General features: G+C 37.5%; 1 protein-coding gene across 1 annotated transcript in view; it reads left to right on the forward strand.

Moving 5' to 3' along the window:
- The window catches only part of LOC143246976 (ubiquitin carboxyl-terminal hydrolase 2-like), a 35,290-nt gene extending 17,649 nt beyond the window's left edge, over positions 1-17,641 (forward strand). Inside the window, exons 2-12 of the mRNA XM_076494247.1 lie at positions 4,067-4,156; positions 5,372-5,498; positions 7,143-7,254; positions 7,863-7,976; positions 10,062-10,126; positions 10,419-10,522; positions 11,866-11,943; positions 12,618-12,696; positions 13,394-13,501; positions 15,196-15,322; positions 16,409-17,641. Coding sequence (XP_076350362.1) covers positions 5,477-5,498; positions 7,143-7,254; positions 7,863-7,976; positions 10,062-10,126; positions 10,419-10,522; positions 11,866-11,943; positions 12,618-12,696; positions 13,394-13,501; positions 15,196-15,322; positions 16,409-16,496 — 897 coding nt within the window. The 5' untranslated portion in view covers positions 4,067-4,156; positions 5,372-5,476 and the 3' untranslated portion in view covers positions 16,497-17,641. The remainder of the gene's footprint in view (positions 1-4,066; positions 4,157-5,371; positions 5,499-7,142; positions 7,255-7,862; positions 7,977-10,061; positions 10,127-10,418; positions 10,523-11,865; positions 11,944-12,617; positions 12,697-13,393; positions 13,502-15,195; positions 15,323-16,408) is intronic.
- Positions 17,642-23,156: the final 5,515 nt, after the last annotated feature.

Here is a 23,156-nt window from a genome sequence, read left to right on the forward strand (position 1 = left end):
CTGGTCATGATCTCTACTGGACTGGAATGAAACGAGAGAAAGAGAGCCAGAAAAAACACACATAAAACTACTATGTGCATTCGACTAATACAACAGACGTTATAATGTGAAGTGTTGGGCTACTCTTTTTACCAACGAATAGTGGGATTTACCGTCACATTATAACGCCCTCCTGGCCATGACGGATCCTAACGTTTCAAAGGAAAACGAAAAACATATCGATGATACCTTTTGTTCACGAAGTTCAGACACTGCTGATAAGTTATTTTTGTACTTACAAGTTTTATATAAGAGACAATATTATCAGAAAATATACTTGAAGAGAGTAATAACAGAAAATATACTTGAAGAGAGTAATATCAGAAAATATACTTGAAGAGAGTAATATCAGAAAATATACTTGAAGAAAGTAATATGGGAAAATATACTTGAAGAGAGTAATATAAGAAAATAAACATAAAGAGAGTAATATAAGAAAATATACTTGGAGAGAGTAATATGAGAAAATATACTTGAAGAAAGTAATATCAGAAAATATACTTGAAGAGAGTAATATCTGAAAATAAACATGAACTCGGTCAAACAATGTGATTGTATATCCAACGTTTTTCCATGGTAGTTAGATGATAGAAATTTCTTAATTTCCATCGACTTTATTATTAACATTATGTTAAAATAAATCATTACAATTCAGTAGCGCTAGAGACCTAAAAAGTTACGTACCTGTTGAGTAATTTTAACATTTCGCATAACTGACCACAAATTATTATCAAGTAACACGAGGTGAACTCAAGAGCAGAAACAAAATATTAGATAAAGAACAGAGATTTAAAAGTAAACTGAAACTTCATTATCGGGAAAATTATCACAAAACTGACCTAAAAGTCACGGGTGTTTAGAGTATTATTACATAACTGACCTAAAAGTCATGGGTGTTCAGAGTATTATTACATAATTGACCTAAAGGTTACGGGTAGTTAAAGTATTATTAAATAACTGAACTAAAGGATACGGTTATTTAGAGTAACATTCCATAACTGACCTTAAGATTACGTCTGTCGTGTATGTAGAACTTTAAAAAATCATACATATGAGAACTTGGATGTTTTTCAAGATTCCTTGCAAAGACTCACGAAAACAACATATCAAGTCCAAGTTTCGAAAATGGAGGTAAAAGGTTTAAAATATTGAGATAAATATGTTTGTTTGTTGTCAAGTGCAGAGCTGCGCATGTGCTGTTTCTGCTGTTACCGACGCCCGGTTTCTAAGGTTACAACTCTTCAAATTCACCGTTAGGCACTCGAGAAACTGAATAAAATCGTGAGATGGAATTTGACATATAAATAGAAATTTAACGTATATATATATATACCCTGATTTCAAATGTTCTAACAAACCTAGCAAGCTTACGTGCTAAAAATATAATGGTATTTAAAATACTGTTCACTTGTTTTTATAATCTGATCAAAAATATCTTAGGTGTGGAACAAAATGTGGGGCCATGAAACAACTGAGTGTACGACTTAAAGTAATGTAACACGGCCCAGCATGATGCGTTCGACTTGTAATCCGGGGTCGCGGGTTCGAATCCCCGTTGCACCAAACATGCTTGCTCTTTCACCGGTGGGGGCGTTATAATGTAAAGGTCAATCCCACTATTCGTTGGTAAAAAAGTATCCCAAGAGTTGGCGATGGGTGATGATGACTAGCTACCTTCCCTCTAGTCTTACAGTGCTAAATTCGGAACGGCTAGCCCAGATAGCCCTCGAGTAGCTTTGTGCGAAATTCCAAAACAGAAGTAATGAAACAAAAATTAGCGGCCAGAGTAGTGGTGACATTTATAGCATTGATAATAATTATACAGCAAATAAACATTCATTAGTTAGCTAGAGCGCGTTTTTTGTTGAACGTGAAGCATGATGGCGGGTAAAACTAACTAACTGATGAATATTTGCTCTTAAGTTCTTATCAACACTATAAATGAAGCTACAAGTTTGATCGCCAATTTTCATTTCATACCTCGAAGTCTCACGCTCAGTCTTTCTATGGTGGCATTTTTTCCACACCTAGGGTGTTTTTGATCAAGTATCAAGATATTTTGTCGATACACACCAACAAACTTCAGCAAGTTGGAAAGTGACATCCGATAGTAGCCCTATTATTCTGAACACACCTTTACTTCACAGAACCAACCAGATTCTTTAAAATATATGTTGGTAGTTTCCTTTCTAAAACAGTGTTAATAGCTTCTTCTATAGTAACGGCATGGAATTGAGATCAACAGTTTCTTGTCATCGCCCCAGTCCAATCGTTACAATCATGTCGAGCTTTATTATTTATATGAATTGCTTAATGTAATATCAGTGACGCTAAACGCTCTTCAATTAGTACAATTTCAAAACATTTAGTAAATCTGTCTTGAAGTGTTCGCCGTATTTAATCCAAATGACAAAAAAAAACAAAACTAAACGATCCACTTTAATATTACGTGAAGCTGTAGTGGAAATGTTAGACTGATAGCTCACGTGCTTAGACTTACGCAAATATGTTCGTCAAATTTGATCAATTCTTGTTGAATTACTTTGTATATGTGGTTTATATTTAGGCCAAAGTTGGCACCTAATTGTACCTTATAAAGATCTATCTAGTCGAAAACATAAAAGTTAAATCAAATTGTTTTCGTACTTTTGATGCAAAGAAAATAAAAAGAAAGAAGGCAGACAATCGTTAAACTATCACTTCTGTCAATAACACACAGCGTGTCCTGGAAGTCGTTTTCGCTGCACAACACGCTACCGAATAGTTATAATACTACATCTATTATTCTTTCTAACAGTTCTAACAATCTTACATACATAATTGTATTTAAATACAAGTATATTGTAATTCGTTATAAAGCGGCATCTATTGTTGTTGATCAATGACTTAGCTTACACCTAATCGTAACTGTTAGTTTAAAAGTATATAAGCAAACGTGGCGTCATCTATTGTAGAAGTATAACGACTAACATTAATCAAAATATATTATTACACAACTGAAGCTTTTCATTAGTTATTTGATCCTGTTGATTTAATAAATACAAACGCTGTTGGAAAAGTATTCGATTCGTATTAAAGTAACTGTCCTGCCGACAAACATTACTGACGAATTACCGCATGTTATATTTTTACACACTCACAAATAAATAAAATATTATTGTTCGCTTTACTGTTTTAACGAACATGTAATTATGTCGTTTGTGTGTTGAGACAGGGGCGGGTGGGCTTTTAGTTCAATGAATTAAAGATAGATCTAGTTTAAAATTATGAAAAGTTAATGTTGAATTTTGAAATAAAGCTATATAGATCACAATGTGCCAACTAAAGTAGGGCACTTCTATTGCAGTTCTACGAATAACGAACGATCCATTCTCTTCGTTAGAAACTGTACTTCCTCTGTACCTCCCATTCATTTATATATTGCATCTTTTGAATCAACACCCAGGTTGTTACGTATTGTACTATTTAGGCTGGAGCACATTACCCTAATCTGTCCACTACAACTTGTGATCCATGGCCCGGCATGGCCAAGCGCGTTAAGGCGTGCGACTCGTAATCCGAGGATCGCGGGTTCACATCCCCGTCGCGCCAAACGTGCTCGCCCTTTCAGCCGTGGGAGCGTTATAATGTGACGGTCAATCCCACTATTCGTTGGTAAAAGAGTAGCCCAAGAGTTGGCGGTGAGTGGTGATGACTAGCTGCCTTCCCTCTAATCTTACACTGCAAAATTAGGGACGGCTAGCACAGATAGCCCTCGAGTAGCTTTGTGCGAAATTCAAAAACAAACAGACAAACAACTTGTGATCCACACTTCAAAATAGCCGACTTCCCACTGACACAGCGGAATGTATGCGGGCTTACAACGCTAGAAATCGGGTATCGATACGTGTGGTGCGCAGAACACAGATAGCCCATTTTAAAGCTTTGTGTTTCATTACAAATAAACAAACAATTTATGTTCTTAATGAGAGAGACCGTACATATTTCTAAATAGTTTTATCTTCTCCTATTATTCTGATGCAAACAGGATTCAACAAGCAGTGGATACGATAGCAACTCTTCTGTTGACAGTATAACAACTTGGAAATTATCTGGTCTGAATAACTTAGGAAACACGGTAAGTTTAACACTCAGTGTTGTTGATGTATGTAGTGTTCGTCCATTCTGTCGATAATAAAAACTTAAGTGTTTTTCTGGTGTGTTGTTTTTTTATATATTCGCGCAAAGCTACACAAGAAATATCTACACAATCGTACCTAATTTTAAATTGGTAAACTAAGGGAACACACCTAGTCAAAAGCACCCACCGCCGACTCTTAGCCTACTCAAATTGATTCAATTATTGTTAAATAAAGCTAAACAATAAGCTATTTGTGCCGTGCCCACCGCGGGTATCGAAAACGGGATTTTACTGTAATAAGACGTCAGATTTACCACTGAGCCAACTGGGGGAGAATTTAATTGAATAGTTGTATTTGACCGTCACTCCCATAACGCACCCATGGCTCGAAATTGTAGATTACTGTTTTGCGACAACGAGTTGCAAATCGTAAGTCAGTATCGTCCCTAAGAGGAACAACAGTATGTCTGTAGACTTACAATGTCAGAAATTGGGTTTCGATACCCTTGGTGGACAGAGCATCGTGTAGCTTTGTGCTTAATTACAAACAAACGAACGGACGTCACTATCACCCATCGCCAACTCTTGGGCTACTCGTTACTGACGAAAAGTGGGATTGCCCATAACATTATAAAGCCCCAACGACCGAAAATCCGAGCATGTTCGGTGGTGGTATTTGAACCAACGACAAGTTGAATAATGACAAAATACTAAAAGTAACTGGTTTTTCCTTCATCTGAGTGACTGTCATAAAAAGTAACGAAACAATATACAACGTCCCGGCATAGCCAGGTGGGTTAAGGGGTTCGACTCGTAATCCGAGGGCCGCAGGTTCGAATCCCGATCGCGCCGAACATGTTCGCCCTTACAGCCGTGGGAGCGTTATAATGTGACGCTCAATCCCACTATTCGTTGGTAAAAGAGTAGCCCAAGAGTTGGAGGTGGGTGGTGATGACTAGCTGTCTTCCCTCTGGTCTTACACTACTAAATTAGAGACGGCTGGCACAGATATCCCTCGAGTAGCTTTGCGCGAAATTCAAAAACAAATAATATACAAACTACAGTATAAACAATGCAGTCTGTAAATGTGTTAGTTGTGTTTTTCCTCGCAATCTTTTCTGTAAAAGAACAAACGAACATATTTTTTTTTGACAAACCAAATAGTAAACTTTATCCAATATACATGAAATATTACATTTTTTTTTCGAACAGTGTTTCATAAATGCGGTAGTACAGTGTTTACACTACACAGATCCACTGCGAGATTACCTTCTCCATGGCAACTACGAAGATGACGTCAACACTTCTACCAGTGGAATGAAAGGTGAACTAGTAAAAGGTGAGAAAGGCCGACTATTGGTTGATTGTTTACGTCGGAATTCCGCGCAAAGTTATACAAGGGCTACCTGCGCATAGCCGCCCCTAATTTTAAACTAACAAATAAAAGGAAAGGCAGTAAACCAACTGCACCCGCCGTTGATTATTGGGCTACTCTTGTCTGATCGACAAACTTCGCTACAGTAAGAATAAATACGCGAGAGATTTTTTTCTTTAACTTGTTGACTGCCAAGTATTTCAGCTGCTACAACACAACTCTAATGCTTCTTCATTTTGTAACTTTTTTCGTGACGCCATTTTGAATCGAAAGTGAAACAATTTGTAGGTTGGTCAAATGCATGTATGGTGCTGACATCTATCTTTGAAGTTAGGTATTATTGAGAACGAATTAACCTACATTACCTTAGGACTAGGCCTAACTTGAAAATGTTTTGCTAATTGAACTGTTTACTACTGAATTCTTGACTATGTTTTTCTTTATGATTACTGGTTAAATTTGTTCTAAAAAAAGTTACCTCGGCTTTCGTTATTTGCTTCCAATCAAGAGCTGTTGTGTGTATTATTCAAGCTTGGTTTTAAATAATAAAAGTATACATAAACTTATTCACCCATTACAGTTTTGAACTTGAGTCCATATTTCTGTCGTTGTTGAAAAGCATCTAGTGAAATGTTTGTTTGTTTTGTTTAATTTCGCACAAACCTACTCGAGGGCTATCTGTGCTAGCCGTCCCTAATTTAGCAGTGTAAGACAAGAGGGAAGGCAGCTAGTCATCACCACCCACCGCCAACTCTTGGGCTACTCTTTTACCAACGAATAATGGGATTTACTGCCACATTATAACGCTCCCACGGCTGGGAGGGCGAGCACGTTTAGTGCGACCGGGATTCGAACCCACGACCCTCGGATTACGAGTGGAACGCCGTAACACGCTCAGCCATGCTGGGCCCATAGTAAAATGCACGGTAATACACCCATCATCCTACTAAAGCTCACGGGACACACCTCTGATTGCAGGAAAACGGGCGTGATGACGAAATATGGAAATAATTTGGACTGTAAAAGTGATAAGTCATTTCGAACTTGTACGCCGATCGTTGAGTCCAAGAGAAGAGCTACTGTACGTCTGACTGCACGAGGATTAACATTCCCAGGATTATAGTTGTAACATGGAAATCTAAAGGCAAAAATGAGGCCAAGAAAACTTCTGAGTGCCAGAACATGACGTACCCTGAGATGACTGATTCCCTGAATTTGCTCTCAGACCCTTGAGAATCTGTGTTTGGAGATGCAAGCAGCTACAGGCAAGCTTATAAATGATTTTCTTTATAACGCCCCCCACGGCTGAAAGAACGAGCACGTTTGGTGCGACTGGGATTCGAACCCGCGACCCTCAGATTATGAGTTGAATGTCTTAACACGCTTGGCCATGCCGGGCCCAAAACTGTTAAGAACTTACTCAGTAATCCAAGTTCTCTGACACTTAACACGAACCTTTGTAACGGATGCTAATCCTGGAAACACAAGTATAGCTTCAAAACGTATCTCAACATGTCTCAGATCACCAATACCCTTCTCAATGTAGGCTTAAGTATTTTGATCAAGTCTAGAATTGAACTATGTTTTAACTTCCTCATCTGTCCACAGCCTTCTCGAAACTTCTCGAATTTATGTCTGATGTCAACGTTGACATTCTGACGAAACTAGAAGACTTCGATTGCTGTATAAGGAAGTTTACACCGTATTTTCCTAGAAACAGGTCGGTGAACGTAATTAAAATAGTTTAATTATGTAGTTTTTAATGGATCTATTTTTAATAAACTTTTAGATTTGATATTACTGAATAATCTTGTTTATAAGTTGGTTTCTACAGGTATACCTGTTGCTATTTCTTGTTTTAACCATGTATTGTTATTCATGTCAGATAAAATAATGTTTATTGGGAAATATAACCGAATCATCCACCGACACTCCTATCTTCTGTATATAACTGTTACAATATTTTCAATATTGTCTTAAGCCTAACGTGTTCTGTTGGTTAGAGTATTATTGGACTTGTAATCTTCCATTGTGGGTTCGAGTACTATCACCAAACATCCTCTGAGCCCGTTGAGGAGTTATACTGTGATCAATCCCACTATTTGTTAGAGTTGGTGGATGATACTGACTAGCTGCCTTCCTTCTAACAGCTTTGTTCGAAATTAAAATAATATTCATACTTAGCATAAATGTTAGAAAACAGAATATATTAAAAGATAATATACCTTGTGGTTATCTTACCGAATGTTCGATTTTTGTTATTGTACATGTCTTTCACGTTAATTCAACTTCAAACCCAAGTAGATGTCCACTCTTTTTTCTAAGTAGCCAGCAAGACGCTCAAGAGTTTATGAGGTACTTACTTCACGGGCTACACGAAGACGTGAACAGGGTGAAAACGAAACTCCCTCCTATTACAAAAGATATTGACGAGTCTCTCGGGTAAGATGGATGCTCTCTGGCTTCAAATACAACCTCAACACGCGATACTGTTAACTTCGCAAAAGATGAATACGCAGGAAAGCCTTAAACATCTGTTACTTTCCAGATGTTCTAACGATGTCAGATGTTGCTTAACAAAACCTGTATGGCATCCCCATACAACTCCAACCTAAACAGGATTGGAAAATCTTTACAAATGAAAGGAAACTCCAAAATAATACACTTATACGTATTCACAAAAACAATAAAAAATATTTGTACTGACACTGTTGGCTGCTTGGTGACTCCAACCCCTAACTACCACTGTTGTCGCTTAATTTGTCTCACTAGAAAAATCCAAAAGTCACTTTTTTTGTCGCGAAACTGGTGACACCTGTCACGCTCTAAATGGTCACACGTGTTATTCTGTTCCATCATTTTTCTCGGAAATCCAAATGAGATGAAAGAACGCTCTCTTTAAAGGTAAAATAATAAAATTCGATGTTTGATTCGTTAGCCACAATTTTCATTGAATCTAGTCTGGAAACATCAAAGTTTCCTCGTGTCGCTTGAGGACACTTTGTAAAGTGACTTATTACTATCCTTAACTCCACGCATCATGTTTGGCGCTTATTAGAAATAAACAAAACTGGTCACTAGTTCTAATGATGACCGTTAGCGGCCTTCCTAGTGGTACATCTGCTGACTTGTATCATTAGAAAATCTGTTTCAGTATCTCAGAAAATCTGAGCAGAGCACAGATAACACTTTATTTAGTTTTATGCTTATGAAATATCAGAAGAGTTTCTTTCGCTGTGCCAAAATATTTGTTTTTTTCACTCATAATACAGAAATAAAATGTAACTGGAAAAATATTTTTCGTGATAAACTGCGATTATCTGTTTATATACCCTTACTTGATAGGACCGTGTATCGTCTTACAACTAGCGAACTGCTGAACCGATTGCCATTAAATCTAATTTAACTTTTACAAAATCGTAATGTCTGAGAGACTCTCTTATGATTCCATTCGGGAACCACTGTATTTTTATGAATATTAAATAATGACATTAATATTTGTATTAATTTATATTTACGTTCTATGCTGGTAGCTTACACGGTTAACAAGCTGTTAACCAATAAGAAATGTTTTAATGCCATTTCAAATAATAAAGGAAATAAATTAGGTAGTTTTCTTTTTAAATAAAAAAATCCCCATACCCACGGGCTCCTGGTTTTTTTATGGGTAAATTATTCCCCTAATAAACTCGTATGGTAAATTATAATCAGGTGCATCTTTTGCAACTTGCGAACTATTTTTTGTAGGCATAAAAAACAAATGCAGGGGTTAAAATACATTCTTGTGATAATATAATGATTATAAACGTGAATCCGTAAATTAATGCGCTGATTATAAACGTGAATCTGTAAATTAATGCGCTGATTATGAACGTGAATCTGTAAATTAATGCGCTGATTATAAACGTGAATCTGTAAATTAATGCGCTGATTATAAACGTGAATCTGTAGATTAATGCGCAGATTATAAACGTGAACCTGTAAATTAATGCTCTGAGTATAAATGTGAGTCTGTAAATTAATGCGCTGATTATGAACGTGAATCTGTAAATTAATGCGCTGATTATAAACGTCGATCTGTAACTTAATGCGCTGATTATAAACGTGAATCTGTAAATTAATGCGCTGATTATAAACGTGAATCTGTAAATTAATGCTCTGATTATGAACGTGAATCTGTAAATTAATGCGTTGATTATGAACGTGAATCTGTAAATTAATGCTCTGATTATAAACGTGAATCTGTAAATTAATGCGCTGATTATAAACGTGAATTAGTAAATTAATGCGCTGATTATAAACGTGAATCAGTAAATTAATGCGCTGATTATAAACGTGATTTTCTCAAAGAATGCGACAGAGGGAGTTTCAACAATATTCTGAAATTTCAAATAACTGAATTTTGTTAAATTAATAAACTAGACTTTCTAATTTCAGTCGTACTGAAATTTTGCTTCGCAAAATTGTTTTAGTAACTTTGGGATATCGACAATCAGTAAAAGTGATTTTTTTTCCTTTTTTTAACAGCGAATATGAGAAATCTACGAAGGCTTTCGTGAGATACTTAAGGAATGAAAATAGCAAAATAATAGGTACGTTTAAAACCAGTGTTTTAATATTAAGAATTATTTTTAGGGAAAATTAATTGTATATAAAATGACGTTTACAATTTATAAAACGAACACTTAAATATATGAACTGTATGCTGACGTAAGTTAAATGTTAACTTGTATCTCAGTTGAAGGAATAGCAAAGAAATAGATTAAAAATAGTTCAAATACACTCACGTACATCTTTTTTACACGTAGCCACCTAGCGGATATTTAGAATAGTTTTCACTGCATAATTGAAAACGAAGCTAAAGATGTATCATTTATATTTCAGATATCTTCCTTGGTCAACTTAGGAGTAGGCTTAAGTGTACCGTATGTGGCTATAGTTCCGTGACCTTTGATCCATTTTGGGATTTGTCCATATCTATTCCTAAGGTATAATACTACTGATACTAAATATTTAATTATTTAACAAAGTAAAGCTTGTTTGTTTGTTTTGAATTTCGCACAAAGCTACTCGAGGGCTATCTGCGTTAGCCGTTCCTAATTTTGTAGTGTAAGACTAGAGGGAAGGCAGCTAGTCGTCACCACCCACCGCCAACTCTTGGGCTTCTCTTTTACCAACGAATAATGGGATTGAACGTAACATTATGACTCTCTCACGGCTGAAAGGGCGAGCATTTTTGGTGCGACGGGGATTCGAACCCGCGACCCTCATATTACGAGTCGAACGCCTTAATCCTCTTGACCATGCCAGGCCAAAATAAAAATAAAGTATAAAACGTAAGTTATAAATAAAAACAACAAACTAGTGTTTGTCTACGGTCTTGCAACCCTAGAAACTAGGTCTCGATATCCACGGTGGGCAAAGCACATACTCCATTGTGTAACTTTGTGCTTAACTTCAAACAAACGCCCAAGCCTTTTTTACTTCCCGGGTCGCGGGTTCGCATCCCTGTCGCGCCAAACATGCTCGCCCTCCCAGCCGTGGGGGCGTTATAATGTAACGATCAATCTCACTATTCGTTGGTAAAAGAGTAGCCCAAGAGTTGGCGGTGGGTGGTGATGACTAGGTGCCTTCCCTCTAGTCTTACACTGCTAAATTAGGGATGGCTAGCACAGATAGCCCTCGAGTAGCTTTGTGCGAAATTGAAAAACAAACAACAAACAAACAAACTTTTTACTTCCACTGCTTTTTAAACAAAACTTTGTGAATTTTAGATACCTGAAGTATTTAAGATTATTAGATATAAATGAAGTACCATATGTGAAAAACAAACAAATCGTTAATTACGGTTAAATGTATTTGTAATGTGACATTACTATATCACACAGAACTTTCTATTTTGTCTTTAGACCCGGCCGCTATAACAACTTCTGGATTAAGCGGCACGCGTCGTCGTGAAGGGGCATGGCGAACATAATGTGATTAAAACCCTATTACATTCTATTTTTGACTTGAAGAAACAAAACAAAAAACATTATAAAAAGAATGTAGCGTTAACAATATAATAGGCCTAACAGTAATAATGTCTTTTGACATGTTAACAGTATAATAGGCCTAACAGTAATTATGTCTTTTGACATGTAAACAATATAATAGGCCTAACACTGATAATGTCTTTTGACGGTATAGTTGTTATCTGTATTTGTCAGCTTATTTGTCATTGAAATACTGTTTTTATTTTAACATTGAATTAACAGTAACTTATATAATTTTACTAACAGGCTTAAAACTCTTAATTTAGTGTCATTAACACTTGTTTTGTTTTCCTCAGGGAAGTGTCAAAGTTTCATTACAACAGTGTTTAACTTTGTTTACGAAGGAAGAGATTCTAGACGCACATGAAAAACCAGTAAGTGGTTCTTATAACTTGACTGTTACAAGTTACTTTGGATTGATTAATCTCTTGTAGTGCGGTAGATTATAACTTCATTCATTAAAAGTCAATGGTGTGTGTGTGATGTATTGTTCAAGGTTGCAAGCTCCATCACTTGGCAATATTTATAACTATTTCCATTTTGAGTAGCATTTCACAAAACTCTTGTGCAATTAAAATTTTATTTCTTGAAGTTATTAGGTTTGTTTATGGTTAAGTGTAAGCATAGGTTTTAAACTAAAATCTATAATCTTTAAAGTCTTTATAACCAACGTATACGTACAGAACTGAGATTTAATTCGGTGTTTCCCAAATTGGACACCAAAAACTGGACTGAAAACAAATATTAAGTTAAATTTTATATAAACAACAAGCCAATAAAGACTATTCAATTAATAGCACGAGTCGAAAGGAAACTTTGTTCTTGCTTCGACAGTTTTCTAATCACCACACTAAAGCCATAAGTTCAGCTGGAGTTTGGGATTGGGGCGCTCAACTCTTCAATTGACATCAACGAAGCCTCAGACTAAGTGTGATTGGATTGATTGATTATTTTTAAACTATTCGTTAACAAGGTATTAAGATAACTTACGTCTTACTTACTTTGAATTTAGTTAGAATAATTCCTTTTTTAATTCTACAAATTGCAGGTTTGTTCCCGGTGTAGACAAAGACAAAGATGTTCCAAAAGGCTTACCCTCCACAGGTTTCCAAATGTTCTTGTTCTCCGTATCCTTCTTGGTTAATTTATATTGTTAACCCACAGTTTTACTATTTAATACTTTGGAGGCAGTGTGGCCTATAGGTTCACGTCTTACTCTGTGAGTTTTGGTTTCAATTTCACGCAACGCCACACGAGGGCTCTCTGCGCTAGCTGTCCCTAATTTAGCAGTGTAAGACTAGAGGCAAGGCAACTAGTAATCACCACTCACCGCCAACTCTTGGGCTACTCTTTCACCAACGAATATTGGGATTGACCGTAACATTATAACTCTCCCACGGGTGAAAGGGCGAGCATTTTTGGTGTGACGGGGATTCGAACTCACGGCCCTCGGAGTACGAGTCGAGTACATTAACCATCTGGCCATGCCGAGCCGGCTCAGTTAGTCAGATCTTGGGTTCGAGCCTTGCCTAGGACATTTTGCCCAAAGTGCTTTAGTGTACCAGTTTATTAGAATACTGTATCACTGTGGCTCCGCCCGGTGGCTTATTTGCGAAAATAACCAGACTAATCTATACATGTTCTCAGCCATCTTAATATTTTTGCCGCCCAAGGATCAGTTTATTTTGAAGGCCATTCTTAGATAGTCCCTACAGGTTGCAAAACCACTGATTAATTTTTATTATGGTAAAACAAAACATTATAGCTTGACCACATAAAAGTATTTTATAGGAAGCTTTATAGATTCCTTAATTTGTACGTAAGATTTAAAACGTTTCAACTCAACTGGCAGAGATTACACTAAGCTGCCGAACAGTGAAATAGATTACCCACTGGAGAATCTTGACCTTCGACCTTATTCCTCAGGAAATGGTAAGACTTGTTTTTATAGTACAATAGCTTATGAATAAATTGTAGTCTGGAAAATCTTGACCTTTGACCTTATTCCTCGGGAAATGGTAAGACTTGTTTTTTTTAGTACAATAGTTTAGGAATAAATTGTAGTCTGGAAAATCTTGACCTTCGACCTTATTTCTCAGGAAATGGTAAGACTTGTTTTTATAGTACAATAGTTTATGAATAAATTGTAGTCTGAAAATCGTGACCTTTCACTTTCATTAAGAAGTGGTAAAATTATTCTACCTTATTATTCTCAGACTACCTTACCAATAATCTGTAGAGGTATGAGCCTTATTAAAGATTAAGTTTCAGTTTGTTTTAAGTGAACGTGGACTGGTTGGGCTTGAACTCCTCGCAAGCCTATACGAGGTATATTTGCGCTATCCAGCGTTAATTTCTCGCGAAAAGCAGCTCTTGGTTACTTTTACCAACGAATAGTTGGATTGACCATGACATAATAACGCCCCCCCCCCATGAAAGAGGGCGAGCATACTTGGTGGAACGGGTATTCGAACCCTCGACTCTCACATTTTAAGTCGATCTCCCTAACCACCTGGCCATATCTGGACATGTGAGATGGTATTTGCAGATAGGGGTGCGTACAGACCTGTATGTTGGATGAAGAATCCCTGACACCAGGATGTTACATGGATGAAATCCTGTTGTAAATGACTTGACGTTTTTCTGTCCAAAATCAGTTCGTCTGCCAGCAGGATTCCTGTCCTCAAACAGCGATGTTTTTTTTTTTTTTTCTGGATGAAAGAACAGACAATGGACCCAAATCCCATCGAGCACGTGTGTGGGACTTCGCAGAAAATGTGATACAAGAGTGAAAAATCTCTTCCTACGATAGTCCAGGATTTTGGAGTTGCCATTATCCAGAAATGGATTGTGCTGCACACAAGTCCGGTAAAACGAACACATGTACAGAAGTCCTAAACATTAGGACTTGAACACCACAGATTCATTTTGTGAAGTTTCTTTAACATAAGTATTTTAAATTCTTGGAGTCAAATACTGGTGTTTTGTTGTTGTTTTCTTTTATTTTGAAATCTCACTTGAACTAATTTTTCAACTAACGTGGTGTTGCTTACCTGCGCTATTCGTAAAAAACCACATACTGTCACTATTAAACGTCTGTTTCATCTCTTCAAATCTAATAGTATATACACCCCATTGTCATTCAATGTTTGTGAGTAGTGTATATGGGGTACAAAGAATGCGTAAAATATTTACATGCTGTTATTTGTTTCATTGGCACCTTATACGCACGCGCACTACACGACCAGGTCGGTCGTCCTTAATATTAAACAATAAATCAAATGGCGGACAAGCACTCGTCAGTATCTTGTGTAACCTTTTAATTCGAATAATGGGACTGACTGTTACTCTCATGATACAACCATAGCTCTAAGTTTGAATGGGCCATATCAACCGAAACCCTACATACCCTAAGCCTAACGAAGTTTAACTCTATCCTTAACTGTGCATGCTTCGATTTTAGTGACTTACAATAAAAAAACAACAACAGAAAAACCCGCCATATTTTGGAGTGTTTAAATGTGTTATATTTTAGTTTCTTTTCTTGCAAATCTAAACAGGATATTTCATAGCAACAGTTTTCTTAACGGTTTTGTGTGTATCAACTCTCTAGTTGTTTTCTGTAGGATCTAAGATTCCAGTGTACACTCTATACGCTGTAGTTCTTCACAGCGGATCTGATGAATCTGGTCACTACACAGCGACGTGTCGTCATCCTGCCACCAAAGAGTGGCACCACTTCAACGACCTCAGGTGAGCTAATAAGACATTGACAAAATCATGTTGCTTTGATCTACACCTATCTTTCTGTCCGTCCAGCCACCTGTCTTTCTTCAATGTTACTTAACCACACTTAACGGTTTGTTTGTCTCTGTTTATTCAGCCATCGATCTATTTGTCTTTCCATTTATCTAAATCTCATTTAAACAATTTTAATCAACCACAAAACGATAACAAATTTTAAACGGAAGCTGCAGCTAAGCCAACCTTAGTGGTTAACGTCTCGGGCTGAGGATCCGAGGGTATAAGTTTAATGTCTTCTTACCAGGGAAAGAATTGTACGCTCGACTCTTTACGCTATCGTGGGTATATTATAAGAAAAGAAGAACCCACTAGTTGGTTACAGTAACCCAAGAGGTGGTGGTGGGCGTTAAACACTTGCCCATCCCTCTAGTTTCAGGTTCCAGTACATATGACCCTTGAATAGCTTTTACGAATATCCAAAACAACTCCGTATTGTATGGATTCTGGTCAGTTTTTGAGACCTCCGTCTGCTAAAAATATTTCGTTTTCTATAAGATAAATCACGTGCATTGTTTCCAGCAAGTTATAATCACACAATTGAGGCCCTGAACGCATATGTTCAATACATATTTAAAATTAAACTCAACCTGTTTCGTTTTTCTCTCTTCTGATGACAAAGTGAAATTAATTTTAGTATTATAGCTTGAACGCAGTTCCTCTAAACAGGGGTGATGTCATTTTAGATCTTGGTGCTAGGGTGGGGGGTGCTTAGAGCAAGGGCCAGAGGATACAAACTCTCAAGAAGAAAAAACGATCGTTGCACGTTAGTGGATTATTATGGGATTCGTAAACACTAAGTGAGAATATAATACCCTGATCTTAAATCTGCAAAGGTCAAAAGATAGTAAGCGTTACGAAACCCAAAGGAGGATCTCCCCACCCTTATGTCGCCCATACAAAGTTAAATTCGTGTGAGATAAACTTGCTCAGATTTACAAGACACGTTTCTTACTTTCAAAAGTTCCTCTATTTGCTACAACTAGTATTGTTTTTGTAAAATGTTAATGTTCATGATTAATGTCTTTCTTTTTCCAGGGTTTCCAAGGTTCTTTCTACTCAAGTGATCTCACCAAACGCGTATATTCTGTTCTATAAACTGTCAAATCTCTGCTCACGACTCTGAAATACTGTAGCACATATTCATGGTCACGTGGTTAGCTTATACCAAACTCTCGAACACAAGATACTCGAATTCATAACACGCGGATCGTGCGAACGTTTGACACACAACTCCGTACAAGAACGTATAGAGAGATTCTAGTTACAAGATGGAGAAAATTTTGAAATATATTTAAATAAATCTCAGCTTAATAATTTACAGAAACGTTTTCTGTTACAACTCTCCTTTTCCACCATTTCCATGAGAGGAAATTAATTTATATAAAGAACTGGTTTATCTACTACCTTTTTAATTGTAATTATTACATTTAAACGAACTATTCGGAGATTATGAAAACTACTTGTCGCGTTTATTTATCCACTGAAACAATGTAACAAACAATGAAAAGTTACTGATATATATATTGGAATAAACGATTGGTAAAACGAAACTACGAGTTACGTTTTATTATAAGAACTACGTTAATAATTAATAGCTATAAATTACTGGTTCGTGCAGTGTATAAACAGCCACTAAAAACTGCCTCTTACAACGCTAAAATCAGGGGTTCGATTCCCCTCGATGGGCTCAGCAGATAGCCCGATGTGGCTTTGCTATAAGAAAAACACACACACACACACACACTATTTCTTCGTCTTCCGCTCAGACCATATTGGACTATTTTCTGTATTCTCCGCGAGGAATCGAAGCCCGGACTAAAAAGTCGTAAAACCGTAACTTACGCTGTCCTACCATCCATTGTCAACATGCGACAAGAATGACTGATCAGAACAAGAACAATTGAGAGTTCTTTACATTGGTTCACCTGTAACAAGGTAAAGAATTGTAAAGGATTTTTTTTTCCACCTTTACGAAACTGTTCCAAAAGCCATGACAACAACACTGTACAACAAAGTTTTTGCTTCTTGAACACTGTTAGGTGTTCCTTATAGATTTTTGACTGCTGATCACGAAAATCACATCCAAGTTTGTCCATCACGTACCGTTTCATCGAAATCTTCAGTTTTGCTACAATGGAAAAACGATATCTGGACAGTTGGAATCCGTCAATGCTTGCTGACTACTGCTGGACACTGTAACGTGATGCACCGGACATTAAATACAAACGAAAATCAAAAGCAAAACACTTTTAATTATGTTGAACTTAATAGCGTATTAGAAACATAAACGTAATTAAATACGTTATTGGCGGTAAACAGTTAACTGTCTATTTCTCAGAGTTCCTACGTGATGAAGCAAAACCAAAACTATATTTGTGCATACTCACCAGGTACCTGTCACAATCAGCAAAAACTTAAAAAAAAATTGTTGCGCAGTGTAATTTATAAAATAAAAAACCGACCATTCTTCGTTATCAAACTGTAACTACATAAGGCGAGTTAGTGTTAGGCTGGAGCAGATGACAGAATCGATATCTGACGCGTAAACTTAACCAGTTTTAACACTAATTCTGCAAGTTCACGACAGTGCCCTGTTTCAAGAGCAAATAAAACCCAAAGAAATTAAGAGTGACAATTATTTTCATTTCTTGCTTTTGTCATGCTGTATTGTACCCTATAGATGGTATAAATCTCGTGATTCTTGCACGACGTGCGTACGTTTTACGTGACGTCATTTTAGTGTCTTGTGAATGAACGACTTAGCCACAACCATATGAAACAGGTGAACAAATATTTCAGTTTTTATTTGGCATATGAATATAACTATATATGTTTTTTTGAATTTTCGCGCAAAGCTACACGAGGGCCATCTGCTCTAGATAAGGTTTAAAACTGCACCGGTTTATATCAATCTCTAGACGATTTAGGATGCAAATTAAATTTTGGGTGACTGAGGTAAAAAACGGACCGAATGGCTGCCGTTCATTGTACACAATACCAATAGATAGCAGTAAAATCGCATATAACGATTTCTGACAGTCTGAGATACAGTTCCTCGCCTGTATATACACAAAGGCTACACTGTGTAGGTAAACGAACTTCTTCACTCCAGATTTAATGGACTTCAGGACCTGTTCATTTTTATATTTTCCTACAATTAAATAACGCCACTCCTAGTACTGACAACAATGTCCTCCAATCAAACAATACCACTCATATGCAACTTCAGTTTTATACGAAATTGTTTGCCCTAATATTTAGCAATGTAAGACTAAAGAGAGAGCGGCTAGGTGTTATCACTTACTTTTTATACCAACGAGTAGTGAAACAGAGCGACATACTGTAATGACCCCACGCCTGCAAAGGCGAGCATGTTTGGTGTGACGAGGATTCAAACCCGCGATACTCAGAGTGAAAGTCGAACGCCCGATTTCTAGACTTGTAAGACATATCGCTGTAACACTGGGGAAATTGTTGTTGTTGTTATTTTGAATTAAGTACAAAGTTACACACTGGGATTCGAACCCGCGAATGTAATGGGGTGCGAAAGTAATATGGGGCAGAAGTTTTTCTCGGTTGAAATTTACTCGTTCTTGGGGTCCGACATGGCCAGGTGGGTTAAGGCGTGCGACTCGTAATCCGAGGGTCGCGGGTTCGCATCCCTGTCGCGCCAAACATGCTCGCCCTCCCAGCCGTGGGAGCGTTATAATTTTCGCTCAATCCCACTATTCGTTGGTAAAAGAGTAGCCCAAGAGTAGGCGGTGGGTGGTGATGACTACCTGCCTTCCCTCTAGTCTTACACTGCTAAATTAGGGACGGCTAGCGCAGATAGCCCTCGAGTAGCTTTGTGCGAAATTAAAAACAAACAAATACTCGTCTCTTTTATCAATAAATATCTTCACATCTAACCAGACGGAACATCAGGACCTTTGCAACATGTGTTTCTTTATTCACCACACCCTGGAGTTGCCAACCAGTTTCAACTTTTCAGATCGTTGTCCCAGCAGCATATTTTTTCTATGGAGCCCTTTTTCTGATTCGTGAGTGTAGTTTGTTGTATTGCTCTTTGTTTTAAGCCAGCTACGATATATCTTGAACAAGACCCCTTGTAACAATTTGTTACAACGCCTGCCTTCCCGATGAGTCAGCAGTAAATCTATAAACTTACAACGAGACTCGATTTCCTGCCGCGGACATAGCAACTAGCCTAAAGTGGCTTTGCTCTGTTTTGTTTTTATTTTTCGAATTTTGCGCAAAACTACACGAGGATTATCTGAGATGGCCATCCCCAACATAGTTGTGTAAGACTAGAGGGAAAGCAGCTAGTCATCACCACCTACCGCCAACTATTAGGCCCCCACGGCTGAAAGGACGAGTATATTTCGTGCGACGAAGATTCGAACCCGCGTCCCTCGGATTACGAGTCAAGTGCTTTAACCACCAGGCCATGTCGGGGCCTCATACAAATAAAAGACAGGAATTGAGAAATGTTAATTATGCGGGAAAATTGTCAGTGAAACTACAACAGAAAGACTGATAATTCTTCACTGCACTCAGGAGTGGGTGGGATAGGGAACAACCATCAGAATCCAAAGTTTCTTAAAATCCATGTCCTTGTTTCAATGGACCTTTAGACAGAAAAGACGAAGTAAACGTGACAACTTTAATGGACCGTAACTGGTCGTTCAAACGAAAGAGGACAACGTTTCGGTTTCTATACCGAGCCTTTCTGTTCCCCGCTGAGACAGCGGTAAGTCTACAGATTTACAACGCTAAAATCAGGGGTTCGATTTCCCTCGGTGGGCTTAGCAGATAGCCTGATGTGGCTTTGCTATAAGAAAGACAAACAAACACAAACAAACCGAGCCCTTCTTCAGAACTGTCCTGAAGGCCTCAGAACAGAAGCCGAAACGTCGTCTTCTTTTCACTCAACAGACAGCTTTACATTCAAGCCGGCCGTATAAATTACCCATAAGATGGATAGTGTTAGAGAGTTATAAATTACCCATAAGATGGATAGTGTTAGAGAATTATAAATTACCCATAAGAAGGAAAGTGTTAGAGAGTTATAAATTACCCATAAGAAGGATAGCGTTAGAGAGATATAAATTACCCATAAGAAGGATAGTGTTAGAGAGATAACCATAAATTTGCAACACTCGAATAATACAGACATAATAAATAACACTTCTTACATCTTTACTGGTTAATATATAAATAGAGTCAAGGAACGAAGGTTTTTGTGTTATATTTGTTTTAAGTTGAGCACAAACCAACGGTTTCTAGTAAGTGCGATGGGACAGATATTCGAACCCATGACCGTCGAATTACGAGTCGACTGCCTTAACCACCTGGCCATGCTGGGCCTGGCTTTACTCTAAAATAACCAAGTTAAAACACGTTTAAAACGTTCTCTCCCCCTCGTGGTTCAGCGCAACGGACAGAGACCATATTGCGCACTGTGTAGTTTTGAGCTGAAACAGATAGGCTTTACAAAAAAAACCAAAACTGTTCAATGTCATCACCTTCGGAATAGCTAGTTTCGTTAGCAAAACTGACTGCCGTTTCGTTTGTGAGGTACATGGTTTATCTTTGATAATTCACTACATAAAGAACTGAAACCCAATGTTGAAGAATCGTTTTTTTCACACAGCCTACACTCTTCTGTGTAACACTCACGATAAGAGAACAGAAATTACGAAATCGGTAATCTTACAGATTGTTAGACTCTTAAGTGAAATGATACGATTATTTTAATGAATGAAATAAGCCACCTTTGATGGTTTTTCTCTGTGTGTGTGTTTTTTGGGTTTTTTTTTGCTGCAATGGACTTTATCCTGCCCGTTTTAATTGTAGGTCATAAAATTGCTTCAAGTGCTTTAAACGTGGTGGGATCGTATGGTAAGGACGTTAACACTGGGAGATAAAAAACGTTAAGCAAGAGGGCAAATGATCGCCTTCATGAACCAACACGTATATAGGATCGGTTTCATTCTATATAAAACTCGAAGTTTCAACCTTTCCTATTACTGTTAAGTTGACAGTCAAATCAAAATATAAAGTGAGTCCAAGGGCGTTTTAATTGTGTTTGAATTGTATTCATCATTGTTTGTTTGTTTTTGAATTTCGCACAAAGCTACTCGAGGGCTATCTGCACTAGCCGTCCCTAATTTAGTAGTGTAAGACTAGAGAGAAGGCAGCTAGTCGTCACTACCTACCGCCAAGTCTTTGGCTACTCTTTTTACCAACGAATAGTGGGATTGACTGTAAAATTATAACGCCTCCATAGCTGAAAGGGCCAGCATGTTTGGTGCGATGGGGATTTGAACCCGTAGCCCATAGATTACGAGTCGAACACCTTAACCCACTTGGCCATGCCGGACCAGTATTCATCGTAATAACGTATATCTGGTTCACCATATTAACCCTAAAACGTAAATCTTAACAGTTAATTTCACTAGCTGGGGTTCTGTATGTAAAATGGACAGTGAAATAGTAACTTTATACAAACTATTTTGTTCTGTTATTTACGTTGGGTATGCCAACTGACAAAAAATATGAAATTACTCAGTATGCTACACCATGTGGACCCCCCCGGAAGTGAATGGTATATAAAATAGTTCGTGGATTAAGGATTGGAATAATAGTTGTATCTCATTCAGTGTTTTAAACATTTACTTACATGCAGAGAACGAATTTTAAATGCAACAACAACAAGAAATTGAGTACGCTGTCGCTTCACTAACGCCACCTGGTGTTGAGGAGTTATTGACCTTAAAACGTAGTTCCTGGCTTCTTTTGCGAGTTTAAAACTGTTTTTTCTGTGCACTGACAGTTTTTTCATACGTTATATGAAGATATATCATGCAATGATATCTTATTCTAACTGATATAAAGACACTGTATTTGTCTGTCTCTTTACGTTACGTCACTAAGTGTAACTATGCCATAATGCGCATTAATTGTTTGTATCATAGCTAGTTGAACCCAGTGATTATTTACTATGGAACACAGCTCAAATTATTAATGTTAAATTAACTTAAAGATGACGTCTTAACAGAGGGGGAAAATTTTTAAATTAATCAGCAAGGTTTTAAACAATTAACCTAAGCCTAACTAGTGCAGAAAATACATGCTCACGTGTATATAAACAATGATTTCGATTTTGTAACATCTTTGAATGGAAACTTTAACTAAAGAGCTATATTTAATTAATAACAATAAATCATTGGAATTATAGTTTTAAAGCTATGCGATGTGAAGAGATAGGTATTGGGTTGTTGAGCGCAAAGCTACGCAACGGGCAATCTGTGTTGCCTTCCAAAGATATCGAAACTCGAGTTTTAGCTTGATAACCCTCATAGGTTTACCACTGGTAGGCTTCAGTTTTCGTAATCAAGCCAATTGTTAGGGAGTTTCACCTCATAACAATGCCGGACCTGTAAATTCAATGTTTCTGTCCTGTTGCTGTGATACCGGAACACACTCAGCACTGTAGGGTCGAGAGTGTGTTGTAATGGTGACAGTCAGATTCTACTGTTCGGTTAGATAAAGAGTCATACAAGGTTCGGAGGTGGGTGCCATTTACTGGAAGCCGTCTCGCTTTTAGTCTGTCGTTTCAAAATTAGAGAAGAAATTGAACGAAAGCAAACAGAGCTGAACAATAGGGCCATCTTACACTGTTTGTTTGTTTGTTTTGAATTTCGCGCGAAGCTACTCGAGGGCTATCTGCGCTAGCCGTCCCTAATTTAGCAGTGTAAGGCTAGAGGGAAGGCAGGTAGTC

The sequence above is a fragment of the Tachypleus tridentatus genome, chromosome 3, assembly GCF_004210375.1.
Source record: "Tachypleus tridentatus isolate NWPU-2018 chromosome 3, ASM421037v1, whole genome shotgun sequence".
NCBI classification, from domain to species: Eukaryota; Metazoa; Arthropoda; class Merostomata; order Xiphosura; family Limulidae; genus Tachypleus; species Tachypleus tridentatus.